A 15,622-nucleotide genomic window follows, 5' to 3' on the forward strand; every position below is an offset into this window, starting at 1 on the left:
ATTTGTGGACCAGGTGCAAATGACAGTGAGGGCCCCTAGTTCAAAAATCACTTATAATTTCAAGACACAGGCAGCAGAAAAATAAACGAAGCATGGGGTCCTCTAAGCATGGTGCCCTGGGGGACTATACACGTCATTCACTCTTGGAGCCGATCCTGCTGACCATCATAATGACTGCTATTCCTCTCGCTATGGAATTTTTCAGGTTATAACTATTGCCTGCTAGGGAAAATTTTCCCTGAGTCCCACATTTTGTTTCAATTTGGAATCATCCCCCACAGAGCTCTGATCTAAAACTGTTGTGGTTATTTCTGAACTCTTAGGACTGACACCTCTGACAAATGTTTTTCCTCAGAACCTTACCCTTCTTCAGGTTTTAGGTTTTCTAGTACCTTATGCTATTTCAATGGCAAAAGAGGTATGTGTCCCATTGCATGTTTCTCTGGAGCTGTAGAGTAGGCTCTACTGCAATTTTTAAACTTTTTAATGTTAAAACTTTTCAACCTTACAAAAAAGTAGATACAGTAATAGATTAATAGTAAACTCCCATGTTCCCATCACCCAACAGCAACAATGATCAATAGTCTACCATTTTTGTTTTATCTAACCCAGTACCGTTTTATTGCTGCTGGTTTATTTTAAAGCAAATCCCAGACATGAATTCAATCAGTCCGTATGTACTTTAAGGCTTTTTAACACAGTCACATTACTATTTTCATTACCCCATCCATCCCAGTTAGCACTAATTTCTTAATACCATTTACTACCAGGACAGTGCAATTTTTATTTGATTGTCTCAAAAAACTTCTTTTTACATCTGATTTGTTGCATAAGAATCCAAATGAGAATTCACACATTACATTTAGGGCTATGCCTCTTAAGTCTTTCTCAATCTATAATAGTTCCCTCTTTTTCTTTTTTCCCCCCATGTTATTTATTTGGTGAGGAAACAAAATAACTTGCCCTGTTCAATGGTCTATATTTGGGATATGATTGAATTGTATCCTTATAATGTTGTTTAACATGTTCCTCGATCCTCTATTCTTTTGTATATTGGTAATTCGACCCCAGGACTTACTTAAAATCAGGCTCAATTTTGTGTTTATTTGGAGCAGGGGGGAAAATTCAGCTTCCTTTTAAACATTAAATCCACTTTTTTTTTTTTTCTTTAACACTTTTGCCTTGAAGTTGGCACCTTCCTTCCTTTTTCTTTCTCCTGGCTTTAGGGTCCAACATGTGTATTTCTAGCATGCTCTTCTAGATTCCACCTCTTAGAGTCCTCAATATCAAAGATAGAAAGGTGAGTTCAGTGATGTTGAGCATTCTTTCATGTGTTTGTTGGCAATCTGTATATCTTTAGAGAAATGTCTGTTTAGGTCAGAAATGCAAATGAAAACCACAATGAGGTATCACCTCACACTAGTCAGAATGGCCATCATCAAAAAATCTACAAACAATAAATGCTGGAGAGGGTGTGGAGAAAAGGGAACCCTCTTGCACTGTTGGTGGGAATGTAAATTGATACAGCCACTATGGAGAACAGTATGGAGGTTCCTTAAAAAACTAAAAATAGAACTACCATATGACCCAGCAATCCCACTACTGGGCATATACCCTGAGAAAACCATAATTCAAAAAGACACATGCACCCCAATGTTCATTGCAGCACTATTTACAATAGCCAGGACATGGAAGCAACTTAAGTGTCCATCGACAGATGAATGGATAAAGAACATGTGGCACATATATACAGTGGAATATTACTCAGCCATAAACGGAAATGAAATTGAGTTATTTGTAGTGAGGTGGATGGACCTAGAGTCTGTCATACAGAATGAACTAAGTCAGGAAGAGAAAAACAAATAACCGTATGCTAACACATATATATGGAATCTAAAAAAACAAATGATTCTGATGAACCTAGGGGCAGGACAGCAATAAAGACACAGATGTAGAAAATGGACTTGAGGACAGGGAGAGGGGAAAGGGTAAGCTGGGACAAAGTGAGAGAGTGGCATGGACATATATACACTACCAAATGTAAAATAGATAGCTAGTGGGAAGCAGCTGCATAGAACAGGGAGATCAGCTCAGTGCTTTGTGACCACCTAGAGGGGTGGGATAGGGAGGGAGGGAGGGAGGCTCAAGACGGAGGGGATGTGGGGATATATGTATACGTATAACTGATTCACTTTGTTATAAAGCAGAAACTAACACACCATTGTAAAGCAATTACACTCCAATAAAGATGTTTAAAAAAAGAAGATGATCAATAGATTATGGATGTTTGATTCTTGTGGTTAAGGACAAAATTTATATTTTCCTCAAATTTATTATGTTCTAAAATATGATCAGAAAATACAAGGTCCAATTGCCATCTCTCTCTCTAAAAAAAAAAGAAAGGTGAGTTCATCTGAACCTGCAAATCTGGAATTAGAACTTGCAAAAAGCATACAACTGTCAAACAAATCATATCCGCCTATATCCCCTTGAATTATGTAACCTTTTTAAAAAGGTATTCAAAAATCAGACTAACTTCTAATACAGCTGAATTTGATCTAGCCTTGGCCTGTACATCTCCTATCTAGTATATACTATCTCTTCTGTACTTTCCTTTTGAATACAGACTCCACAAATATCACAGTTTTAGAAGAACTAAGCATCAAAGCCTTGTGTTAATTGGAATTTCATAGTCTAATATTATGTTCTGTCTTTAAGTCCCAGAAAACAAAAGGCAAGAGCAAAAAAAAAAAATCATGTTTGCAGTAAATGGGCAATTAAAAGGATTCCATAATGGTCTAAAGAACACTGGATTTGAAGTCAGAGGAGTTGAACTCAGGTTTCTCACCCATCAGTTTTATTACTTTGGGGAAGAAACTTAGATTACCTGGGATTTGGTTTCTACATCTATTTAATAAGAGGAGAAATCTAGTTGATCTCTGAAGTCTCTTCCAAGATTAGTGATTCTGTGATTCTAAGTACCCTTCAATTTATTGTACATTCTAAACCTCATCTCCACTCTTCAATTAAAGGTAAAATTTCTTTTCACACCAAAAGAACTTCCTCTTATCTAGTTAGTGGGGATTCAGCCTCAGAAAAGAATATAAATTACCCATTCTCCTGCCCACTTTTGTCTAAAATATTCCTTTTCTTTTTGACCCTGTATGCTCATCTCACTCTCTGAAAAGTTTGAAAGATTTTATCTGTCCTCCCACTATGATACAGTTGAAGATGTAAAGCATTAATTAATTATTTCATTGATTCAATTAAATATTATTACTTTGGTAGGCACTCTCCTAGGTACTGAACAAAACAGGCAAGGGTTTTTGTTGCTGAGGACTCACGGTCTACTGCGGGGAGACAGACAATAGACAAAAAAATAAATAACTTCAGATAGGGGCAAGGTCTATAAAGACAGTGAAACAGGATGATGAAAAAGCAAATGGGGGGAAGGTTAGACTTTACGTTGGGTGGTCAAGGAGGCCCTTTCTGAGAAAGTGTCACTTAAACAGAGACTTAGATGATACAAGGAAACCACCACATGAAGATCTATGGGATGAGTGCTGTAGGCTGAAGGATGGCATGGACATCTCTTAAGTTGGGAACAAGCTTGGTGTATTCTGGAGTGGTGAGAAGCATAGGGTCATAGCATAAATGGCTTAGAAGCCAGGGCACAGCATTTGATATTACCCTTAAGACAGAGGGAACATGGAAGATCCTTCACAGGAGAACATGATCTGATTTGCATTTCTTAAAGGCCACTCCAGCTTGACTATTCCCTGTAGGAGAGTCACTCACCACTTCTGTTTTCCTAACAGTTTTTGCCAGAATCCTGCGGCCTCCTGAATCCCACAATGTCACCTTTGGCTCCTTTGTGACCCTGCGCTGTACAGCAACAGGCATCCCTGTCCCCACCATCACCTGGATTGAAAATGGAAACGCTGTGAGTGCCAACTGTATGGAAACTTGTCTGGGGAAGACGCACTGGTGGTGAATCTCAGGGCAGACCACTTATTTGTAGAGTTACCTTGACCTGTGTCATTGACCCCACCTGCATCTCCATTTTTCAAAGCCTTCCAATATTTTCATCCTAGAAGTCACTGACTTAGAGACTGAACTCCATAGGTTTACTTCTTTCCTTGTATCATGGGGATAGTAGAAAGTCGAATTCATTCTTTATGCTTTTGTGTAAAAGGGAAGTGGTGTTAATTCCTTCCCACACAAAACTCATCAATTTAATAATTAGTTCACTGTTGGAGCCTACTTTGATGAAAAGTAATCCAGAATTAGAACCCATGTCTGTTAGTGCAACAGAATTTTCTTTTCATTTCTAATACTGGTAATAATAACTAACATATAGTATGTGGTTACTATGACCAGGCCCTGTTCTAAGCACTTTACATAAAAACATTCATTTATTCATTCTACAAATATTATTGAGCATCTCCTGGGCATCAGGCATTATTCTAGACATTGTGGATACAGGCACAACCAAAACAGGTAAAGTTTCCTGCCCTCAAGTTGCTTACATTGTGAAGGGGAAAAACAATAAAATAAGCAGATGGGAGAATCTATAGTCTATGTGCATAGTGTCAAATGCCATGGAGAAAAATAAAGCAGGAGAATGAGAAAATACAATCTCAGGAGAAAGATTCCATTTTCAATAAAGTGGTCAGAAAGGCTTATTAAGATGGAGATATTTGAGCAAAGATCTGGAAGAGCTGAAGGAGGAGGCTATGTAGATAATGTGGGGATGATAACCAGGCAAAGTCACTGAGATAAAGGTGCACCTGGTATGTCAGAGGAACAGCAAGTAGGTCAGTGTGGCTAGAGGTGAGTGAGCAAAGAGGAAAGAGATAAGGGGTGTGCATAGGGGTTGTAGATCCTATAGGCTTATATAGGTCAGTTGATACATTTTGGCTTATTTGAGTGAGATGGGATGCCACTGTAGGTCTGTTTCTGTCGTCTGTTTTCCTGCTGACTCTTTCATTGTGTTTTGTTTCCTTGTGTGCCTAGTTATCTTTGACTACCTGCTGTTCATTGTTTTGAGAAAAAAAAAATGTCAGAGATTAATTTGAGGTCTAGACAAAGGTTCTTTTCTCCAGAGAATTTTTGTTTGTTCTGCTAGGGACCAGGGGCTACTACTAATCTTAGACTGCCTTAAACTTGTTATAGTAAAGTAACTTGTAGTCTTGTTCTTCTTTAGCTCTCGAATTAAATTTTAGGTGCCATTTAAAATTCACATCTTATTTGGCAGTATGTTTTGTGGCTTTTCTGTGAAGCTGTAGGAGTTGTCTTAAGCCTCTCAAAGTAGTGTAAAGAGATGCCCTAAGAAAACTGGGTAACTGACAATATGACTTTATTAATTTGTCTTAAACTCTGTAAAAACAGTTAATACAGAAAATGGAAAGACATAGGCTTTTAAAAAATTCAGTGTTTTCAAAAGGCTCCTATGAGTTTAGAACTGGAACACACATGATTATTCTCTGTTGGAGTTGAGGAGTAATAAAAAAAGCCAATGGTTAGAGTTAGTTTTGGTCTTATTGAGACTCCAACTTCATCTTTCAAGATGTGATTCACAAAAACCAGAAAGCAAAATGGACTCTTCGTCAGAGATTCTAAAACAGGAATAAAATAAACGAATGGTAACTTTCTTCCAGGAAGAAAGCAAAAGGACATTTGCAGTTCTCATGGTCAGAGAGAGTGTTATTCTTACAGCCAAGTTTTGTTCTTGGTGCTACTATCCAAGTCCAAATAGAAATCGAGATGACTGCCCCATGCTGATGCAAATAACAGGAACTGGAGGCAACTGCAGGCATTTAATGTTGGACAAGTAGCCAACCAGAGAAGTCTATTGAGGAGAACAGGGAAGGGCCACAGACCTGGTATCATTCTGGGTGGGTGGGATTAAGACAAATGCAGAGTTGGGAGCTATTTGACACAGAATAAAACAGAATTTGAACTGTGGCTTTTCACTAGCTATAAGCCAGTTAACTAACTTCATTACACACTACCAAGTACAACGAGTACTTTAAAAGATGTGAATGCTCCTTTTCTCCCCCTCCATGAACATGCCAATAAACTAAAACCCTGAATGATTACAGCCAAAGAACAAGAGAAAAGCAAGAAACTTACCCCAAAGCCATCAAGAATTCTTTTGGGGCTTCCCTGGTGGCACAGTGGTTGAGAGTCCACCTGCCGATGCAGGGGACACGGGTTCGTGCCCCGGTCTGGGAAGATCCCACATGCCGCAGAGCGGCTGTGCCCGTGAGCCATGGCCACTGGGCCTGCGCGTCTGGAGCCTGTGCTCCGCAACAGGAGAGGCCACAGCAGTGAGAGGCCCGCGTACCGCAAAAAAAAAAAAAAAAAAAAAAAAAAAAGAATTCTCTTGCTTTCTTCCTATGGAAATATCATTCATTTTTCATGAAAATTTGTAGTCTTAGATGAACTCAGAGTGAGCAGTAATATCACTTTTGTTTTACAACGTTGGAAATAATAGTTTGGTGTGGCTACAGCAGAGTTTACTTTTCTAAAAGAAAATATCCTTACATTTTGATAACCAGATTTATTTAAAGTTATACCCATCTCTCTATTTATTATTTTGGCATTTCAAATAAAAAATATAGAAATTTTGCACATCTCTCTTGCTTTGTCCAATCAATATAGTTCCTAAAATATGTTAAAAGTTGAATCATTTTAACTTATTAGAAGAATTTTATAAAATAAATAGCCAAATCATCCGTGTTGAAGATTGTGGTTTTTGAATTTCCTTAAAGGGAGGCTCACCTATATATTATACGTATTTTTAAAAATTTATATGTTTATTTATTTTTGGCTGCATTGGGTCTTCGTTGCTGCGCACTGGCTTTCTCTAGTTGTGGCGAGCAGGGGCTACTCTTCGTTGTGGTGCGCGGGCTGCTCATTGCAATGGCTTCTCTTGTTGCGGAGCACGGGCTCTAGGTGCACAGGCTCCAGTAGTTGTGGCACGAGGGCTCAGTAGTTGTGGCTTGTGGGCTCTAGAGCACAGGATCAGTAGTTGTGGCACACGGGCTTAGTAGCTCCACGGCACGTGGGATCTTCCCAGACCAGGGCTTGAACCCATGTCCCCTGCATTGGCAGGCAGATTCCCAACCACTGCACCACCAGGGATGTCCCTATACATTTTTTTTTTTTTTTTTTTTTTTGCGGTACATGGGCCTCTCACTGTTGTGGCCTCTCCCGTTGTGGAGCACAGGCTCCGGATACGCAGGCTCAGCGGCCATGGCTCACGGGCCCAGCCGCTCTGCGGCATGTAGGATCTTCCCGGACCGGGGCACGAACCTGTGTCCCCTGCATCGGCAGGCAGACTCTGAACCACTGCGCCACCAGGGAAGCCCCTTATACATATTTTTAAGAGGCAGTTTTTTGGTTTAAAGGACACGAGCTTTGGAAACATCTCTCACTAACTGGGTAAACCAAGATAATTACATATATCAAGTGGAATATATTAAGTTGAATATTTCAGCAGCTAGATCAAAAGAGGTCAATATTCATAGCTATGTTGATCAAAAACAGCATGGGAAATTTTCTCAATTGTTCCTTTTTCTATGATGCATAGACAGACATTATTACAACTCCCTAAATATGGACCATATTGGGCCACATCCTAAGGTCCCTGAGATAATCCTAGCCAGCATAGACAGACATTATTACAACTCCCTAAACATGGACCATATTGGGCCACATCCTAAAGGTCCCTGAGACAATCCTAGCCAGCTGGGACTATTTGCAAGACAAGGTCATAGAAGCCAGAATGCCATTCAGAGGTTTCTCTATGTTGAGGTCAAATCATGATGAAGTTGTGGGATTATCCATAACTCGGGATAGATTCTCTCCAAACAGCATTATTAATATATTAATGATATGTAAAAAATATTCCACCTATATTGCCTCGCTCAGAAGGCTTTTACATACGTTAAATCAGGTGTGAACTAATATGCCTCTTTAATAGTGTTCCTGTTCGATGGCCTCATTTGAGGTCACTGTCTCAACACCACACACAGAGCAGAGAGCTGTTTATCCAGCTCTTTCAGATCAGTATGCCTGGGTGACTTGGAGAAATACCATATTTACTGTAATACCAGATAGAGTCACCTCAATTAAGTCCTCAGCTTCGCCTCAGCATACCTTGGTCAAAGCTCCCAGGAATAACCTGAACTCATCATTTTGAGCTTTTAAACCTGAAGAGCAAAACGATCAAAACGCAGGGCAAAGGGCTGTTTTGAATTTTAGGTCATCAAAAATACGAAACTGTTGGTCAGGCTGCTCCATGAAGAAAGAAAAACAAATTCAAACGATGACTAACAAGGCCTGCTGTGCGTGAGTCACAAACTGAATCAAGCCAGGCCTCTGGAAACAGGAGGAAAAGCTCTTAGGAATCACATCATAATCAGGCAATGAGCCTCAGAACTTGCTGGTCTACTCGCTGAACTATGTCAGCACCTGGATGACGTCCAGGAGAAGAGAGGTCAGGCGGTTTAAAACTCACTTCTCTTTCCTCCCAAGAATGTTTTCAGTGACCTTGAGGAGTGACTTTCTTAGGTGTGAACATGAAAATTGTGGGAGTTTAGTCAGCATTTGGGGGATTACTCGTTTCTGAGTTGTCTCCCAGGCACTGATGGTACAGACCTACTTCTTGAAAGCGGGAACGAACTTTGCAAAGGAGGAAGGTAATTGTTCTACGGATTTCACATATATAAATTGGAAAGGGATTATATTTATAAACAAAATATCCTGAGAGCATAAGGCATACTGACTGACAGAGGTTTGAGGCCTTTAGCTTTTTACTCTTTGTTGCTTTGTATTAAAATTCAGGGAGAGTCCAAAATTGTATTTCACCAACAAGCACCTAGTATATAGCACAAGGAACTCTAATCAATATTCTGTAATAATATGGGAAAAGAATCTGAAAAAGAATGAATATATGTATATGTATAACTGAATCACTTTGCTATACACCTGAAACTAACAGAACATTGTAAATCAACTATACGCCAATAAATTTTTTTTTAATTATATTTCAAATTGTTCAATCCTTTCCATCTAATTTGGACACTCAACTCCATAAGAACTTGCACCTCTGATAAAAATATGATAATGATGAATTCGGTTTGAATTCCCAACTGCATGTATGTCTCTTAAAGATATTTTTCTCTCTGCCTTGTCAATTTCTCATAGAGTCCAGGCTGCTTATCTGGGGAAAATGCCACAATACTTGATCTGACCTGGGACGTTTCCCCAGTTAAGGTAAATTGATGCTCACATAAACCAGTGTTTCTCATAAGGAGACTAATAGCGCAGGTAAAGAATAAAAAGACAAAGAAGCTAAGTGAACAAACTTTCACTGCCTAGTTGCTACAGAGAGTGCTGGGTTTTGGGGCCAGCCAGCCACCTGGCAGCAGAAGGATGGAAAGTTGGTCTCACCTCAGGGCTTCCCTCCCCCTTGCTGGTCTAACTGTGAAATCTTCTCTCATGTGAAACAGTAAAATAACTGGCTCCAAGTTTTTCATTCTCTTCTAGACAGAAAGATCTCTTTCAAGGCCACCATGGTACTCATCCCTACTCCTCCAAGATAAGGTCAAGGTGAAACCATCAGCTAATTCCTTGACTGTCATTCCGTTCACACTTCCCTCAAACCAGCATTTTCCCCTCATATAAGCAATGATAATTAAACAATAATTATTAAAAAGATGGTAGAGTGCTTAAGAAAACAGTGAAGAAAGAATCACCAGTTTAAGAAGTGCCACCACTTTAACAATGACATTTAAGTCAGACGTTTGTTTTGTTCATGGTTGATTTGAGGTTGTTATTACTCTTCTTGTTTTCTAATAACTCTATGCTGTTTTCTAGGACTAGGGAAGGCACTAAAGCATAATGATTAAAAGCACAGGCTTTGGGGTCAGACAAACTAGGGTGTAAATTGGAACTCTGCAACCCAATAGAATATGCTAGACAGCTGTCTTTCTCACAGAGTTGAATGCTGACAGCTAATAAGCATTTACATAAATTAACCTGTCAATTACGTGCTAATATGGCATTGATAGCCTGGCTCTTTGAGGACATTTGACTTTCTGATTTAAGTAATGAGGCAGAAACAGAATTGGCTTTACAACCATTTTTTCCTGATAACCATCCACTATTTGATGTGCATTTATGGGGAACTGAACAGGAATTATGAAAATAAGCCCAAAACTCTATAACCTCTCATAATTGACTCTATCTTCAAGACAGAGAGACATCTTGGAGGATCCACACAGTATATCCTTTCCTACTTTGCATCAGTTATCTATTGTTGTATCACAGACATCCCAAAGCCTAATGGCTTAAAACAATAACCATTTGTTAATGCTCACAAGTCTGTGGGTCAACCGGATGGTTTTGCTGATTTGGGCTAGGATTGCCTGCTCTTGCTGATCTAGCTCCTGTGATTGGCAGGTTGACTGGGAGCTGATTGGTCTAGAATGGCCTTACTCGTATATCTGGGTGATATTATTGGCTCCCAGCTGGATCAGTGAGGATAACTGAGCTATATGTGCCTCATCCTCCAGCAGGCTAGCTTTGGCTTGTTCACAGGAGGTCTAAGAGCAACAAGAAAGCAAGCCACAATGTGCAAGAACTTTGCAAGTCTCTCTGTCTTTCTAAAACATGTCACAAGCCAATCAAGATACAAAGCATGGAGAAAGATGCCACCTCTTGAGGGAAGAGCAACAAAGTCACATTGCAAGGTCATGGGCATACGGAGAGAAAAGTTGTTGGCAATTTTTGCAATCTACCACATGCCTTTTGATCGTAATCCTTATCCTTTTTTTTTCCAGGCAAATGATACAGCATATTAGAAATCCTTGACCTAATTCTATCCTCTTCTTCCCCCTGACTCCACCAGGTTTCTTCTGGGTCCATTCAAGAAAGTGTGAAAGACCGAGTAATTGACTCAAGACTGCAGCTGTTTATCACCAAGCCAGGACTCTACACATGCATAGCTACTAATAAGCATGGAGAGAAATTCAGTACTGCAAAGGCTGCAGCCACCGTCAGTATAGCAGGTAGGATGGATTTTCACAATTGCATTGCTCCAGGAGAGGAGAGAGTTGGCACTATTCCACAATATCTTTCACTGGAGGAAATCTTTTTTTTTTTAATCTCTTACTCCAGTCCCGTTTGGGATATTTCTTCCTCCATAGGGACACTCCAGAGGTTGACCTAGATAATTGATTTTGGCTGATGTGTTGCTTCAAAAACTAGATCCACAAATACCTGCCCAAGTGATGGGTAACAGCTTCCAGTTCATTTCTTTTTCTTTCATTTTCTTTTCTCCCTTTCTTCTTCTTTTATTCTTCCCTTCCTCCCTCCCTCCTTCCTTCCTTCCCTCCTTTCATCCTTCATTCCTTTCTTCCTCCCTCCCTCCCATTCTTTTTCATTCCTTTCCCTCCCCTCTTTTTTCCCTTCCTCTTCTTTGTTTCTTGGGGTTAATCAAACTTTCCAAGGCTCTAAAGAGGAAGTTGGCAGATATTTAACATGGTTGTGCCAGTTTCTGCATGGCTACATTTTGAGGGCATTTTTACTTATGAATATGTGATCTACCTTATGGTCTTTCCCCTTCCTGTTTCATGCAAGTGACAGCAGGACCTACAGGTATTTTCAAGGAAAAGGGCTGACACATGGATTTCTAGGATACTTGTGTTGAGTTATAAAGGTTTATTTTTAAAACTTAAATGTCCCAAAGGCTTCTGAGAACATTTGTGGAATTCCTAGAGACGGAAATAATCCCTGTATCAGGAAATGCCTGGCATGATAATATTCATAGCATGTCTACTGTCCAAGGGTCAGCAGAGAGATGCTTGGCCTCACATGTAAGGCAAGCACTGGTAGGACCTGTGCCCAGGGCCAGCTCCCCAGAGCCTACTATTTCTTATTACAGTGCCACTTCCTAGATCTTCCCTGATGGGGAAATTTCCAGTAATGTTTGTGATTTTTTAGCATGAGGTGAATAAAGACACAGAGAGATACAAAGGGAGCATTGGACAAGGCTGGGCCTCTGAGGCATGTCCATGAAGGAAAGAGGTTTCAAAACCAAGGATCCCTTCTGCCTTCTCCAAAGATATATCTGCCTACAGTATCTTGAGACATCATATCAGTTATTTGAGAATTTCCACTAATGGGAAGTCATTTTCCCAGAGAAGGGTAAGATTCTTAAAAGTAAATTCAACTCAGTTTAACAAATAAAATGATTATTATTCACATAGCACTTTGTTGTTTATGAAGCACTCTTACATGCATTTATTAAATACACTGGGCTCAGTCCATTGCGTTAGGTAAAGGATGCAAACTTAATTAACGAATGGGATCATTAGCAATGGAGTCCCAGTTTTCTAGGGACTCTCAATCTAAAAAGGAAGTCCATTGGTCACAGACATTATGGCACAGACTATGTTCTACGCAGAAGCACAAAGTACAACAGCAGACACAAGACAGAGAGTTTAAGGGAATCCTTGGAAAAGAGATACCATTTGAGTTAGAGATGACAAGGTTGAAATGAGTTCAGAAAATAGCAAGTCATGATGGAGACTGAGAATGAGGTGGAGGATGGGAAGAAAGGTTTGAAATGTGAGCTCTAGCTGGGTTATGAAGAGCCTGAGTAGCTTGACTATTCTTCAATCAATGGGAAGTCATTTAATTTTTTAGAGAAGGCAAGTGATATGATCAGATATATTCTTTTTTTTTTTTTTTTTTTTGCGGTACGCAGGCCTCTCACTGTTGTGGCCTCTCCCGTTGCGGAGCACAGGCTCCGGACACGCAGGCTCAGTGGCCATGGCTCACGGGCCCAGCCGCTCCACAGCATGTGGGATCTTCCCAGACCGGGGCATGAACCTGCGTCCCCCGCGTCGACAGGCGGACTCTCAACCACTGCGCCACCAGGGAAGCCCCCAGATATATTCTTTATCAAATCGACAGATGTCGGGTGTCAAAACATGGGGAGGCATGGCATGCAGTTAGGAGGCCATTCCAGGAGTCTGGAAAAGTCATGAAGGTCTGAACAACAACAGCAACAATTGGTAAAGAGAGAACAGGGGAGATGTGTGAAACCTATCAGGAGAGAAACGATAAGATTTGAAAGTGTTTGAATGCGGTAGAAGGAGTTCAGATGTGTCTGAGATTTTGAGGAAAGTGTCTAGGACAAATAATAACAGATAAAAGAACATGAGAAGGTTCAAGAGATAATAAAACAATTAAAATTTTGATGCTTTTTAAATTACTTGGAATGATTCTCACTATCTTATGTTTTATTTGATATTTGATCAAGACCCAGTGTTAAATACATAAATATATATTTATATAACCTATATCTATATATTTACAACGTGTGTGTATGTATGTTTGTGTGTGCAGAGAGAAGGAGAAACATTTATGTATGAATTCTCAAATCCAAGAAAATAGACTGATCTAATCTAGCTTAGATTAGAATCACCTCCACTGGTTAGAAGAGAAAAATTAATGTTGCTAATCTGAAGAGAGTCTCATTTCAGGTAATTATTCAGCCATTCAAAGATCAATTTCCTGCCACGTTTCTTCCTCCCCTTTCTCCTGTATCTCTTCGCTACATGGAAAGAGAGAAGGAGTCTTGGATTTATGCAGTGGTGTCCTCTGGACCCGCCCTGGTATTTGGTAAAGTCTACAGCTAGAGAACTAGTGACCTCATCTCTTGGCTTGGTTGGGACCCAGAGGACCTCCCTGTCTGGCTCAGCCCCACTGAGGCTCTTCCTGTAGCAGCACAACCCTCTACATCTCAGTCAAATCCTTCATCGAGCCCCTCTCTAGATTATACTCTGCAACGTCTGCACGTAGGTCACCCTGGCTCTCCCTACAATACCAGATACACTAAAAATCCAAGTCAGCTCCTTCCTTATCCCTCATGCATCCTGAAGCAACTTCTGGATCACTTTCATGTTACACAAAATCCAAAAAAGATTCATACCTACCAACTCAGTTCTGCTGTCTACCCAACCATGTCATGCTACCATTTTTACACTAATATGGCCAGCCTATGTCAGGGTAAGAGGTCCCTAAAAGGTTCTCTGCTTTTAGAGTCCCAAATAAGAAGTAGGAAAAACTCCCTCTGCTTTGGCTTTTTCCTTAATTTATCAATATACCTCTCTTCTAGGATTTTGGTCCAGAGAAAGGAATCTATAAAATGTGTATCTGAATTCTTAATTCCCTTAACCTTCCACCTTTCTGCAACATACCAAGCTGAAGGGACTGGTCAGGGACTCCCCCTTTAGTGCAGTAACCTTCAGAGCCCACCCATCATAAGTACAAAGACAGGTGTGAAGGCAGTGCTATGATCAATAAAAAGAAGAACCTGATAAAATGGGTTTATCTCCCCCCGACAGAGACAGATCCATCACATGACATGATCTCCAAGATGCTGAAAGGACTATAGAGCAGAATTACCACCATAGTGTATATGGCAACATCACCCCTTTCATCGCAGTCCTAGTCCAAATGAGAACCTGATCCAACACTGTTAATAAACAGAATATACCAACAGAGGAAGCTGTAATCCTAAAGAAAATGATGGTATCTTCTGGTGGTAAAAAGAGCCTTAAAGTGTGGACAGGCAGCATAGAAAGGTAATGTCCCAGAATGCAGGGAGAAGTCATTAATGTTGAGAATAGACCAGAGTGAGAATGAGGGCAAATAGCAATGGCAGCCTCGAGGAAAATAGCAGGAGAATTTGCGTGGGGAAAGGAATGGTGGGAGCAATGCGTGAGTTGGCACATAGCAGCAGAGAAGCCTGGAAACTTGCCGCAGCAGAGGTGAATGCAGATAGGGAGAAGTGACCCCAGTAGGGGCAATGGTCATGTAGACTGAAACCAGTAATGACTTGACTTTAGCCAATGGGCCTGTAGGTAATGTATTTGAATAATAAATGTGAATCCATCTGCACATAGAAAAAAAATTACTAAAATGAGTAGAGGGACTCCCTCACGTAGCTAATTCATAAAAAGCTGCAAGGCCCTTTTGTTCATCTCCTGATCTGTTTTTCCTGTTGGATCCCATTTACTATGAGACTTGAAGCTCCCCTACTTTTCCTAAAATTTCCTCAGGCAGATTTAATGAGGGTGTCTCATGAGTGCATTGGAATAAGACCTCTGAACCCCAGGAGACACCTGCCATTTTTCTTCCTCTCCTTAACCCGTTCTTTTCGGTCAAAGCTGCTAGATGCCTCATAAAAGTTTCCCTGCCATCACTGAGGAAACTGTTGTACTTTCCAACTCTGGGGTGCTCCCTGAACCAATATTCCATGGAAGTGAGGCCACTCTGGTGAAAAAGGGATTCATGGAACCACTTTAATTCAGAATCATTTCAAAGCACGGTCTTATGCTTTCCAGATCTCTCAGAGCTTGGTTGTGACATTCGCTCTCTCCACTTCTGCTTTAGGCATCTCTCTCCATTGGCCTCTGATGGGGCTGGCCAGAGGTCCAGAGCCTGGTGCCTCCCCTGGACATTTTGGCAATGCTTCCTTACCCCAAATTCTCCTTTCTCTCATTTCAGCCATCCCCATCCTCCCCTAGTGTTCTGTAGT

The 15,622-nt window shown here is 40.5% G+C and overlaps 1 protein-coding gene across 6 annotated transcripts in view; it reads left to right on the forward strand.

The window, feature by feature from the left end:
- Positions 1 to 15,622, forward strand: part of MUSK (muscle associated receptor tyrosine kinase) — a gene marked incomplete at its 5' end in the record, with an annotated part of 88,292 nt that overhangs the window by 47,882 nt on the left and 24,788 nt on the right. For all 6 annotated transcript variants that reach the window (XM_081237251.1, XM_081237249.1, XM_081237247.1 and 3 more), the window contains 2 exons: positions 3,819 to 3,943; positions 10,922 to 11,081. In XM_081237251.1, the coding sequence (XP_081093377.1) occupies positions 3,819 to 3,943; positions 10,922 to 11,081 (285 nt within the window). The remainder of the gene's footprint in view (positions 1 to 3,818; positions 3,944 to 10,921; positions 11,082 to 15,622) is intronic.

Source organism: Mesoplodon bidens (genome assembly GCF_964165515.1).
Source record: "Mesoplodon bidens genome assembly, chromosome: 6".
Classification (NCBI taxonomy): Eukaryota; Metazoa; Chordata; class Mammalia; order Artiodactyla; family Ziphiidae; genus Mesoplodon; species Mesoplodon bidens.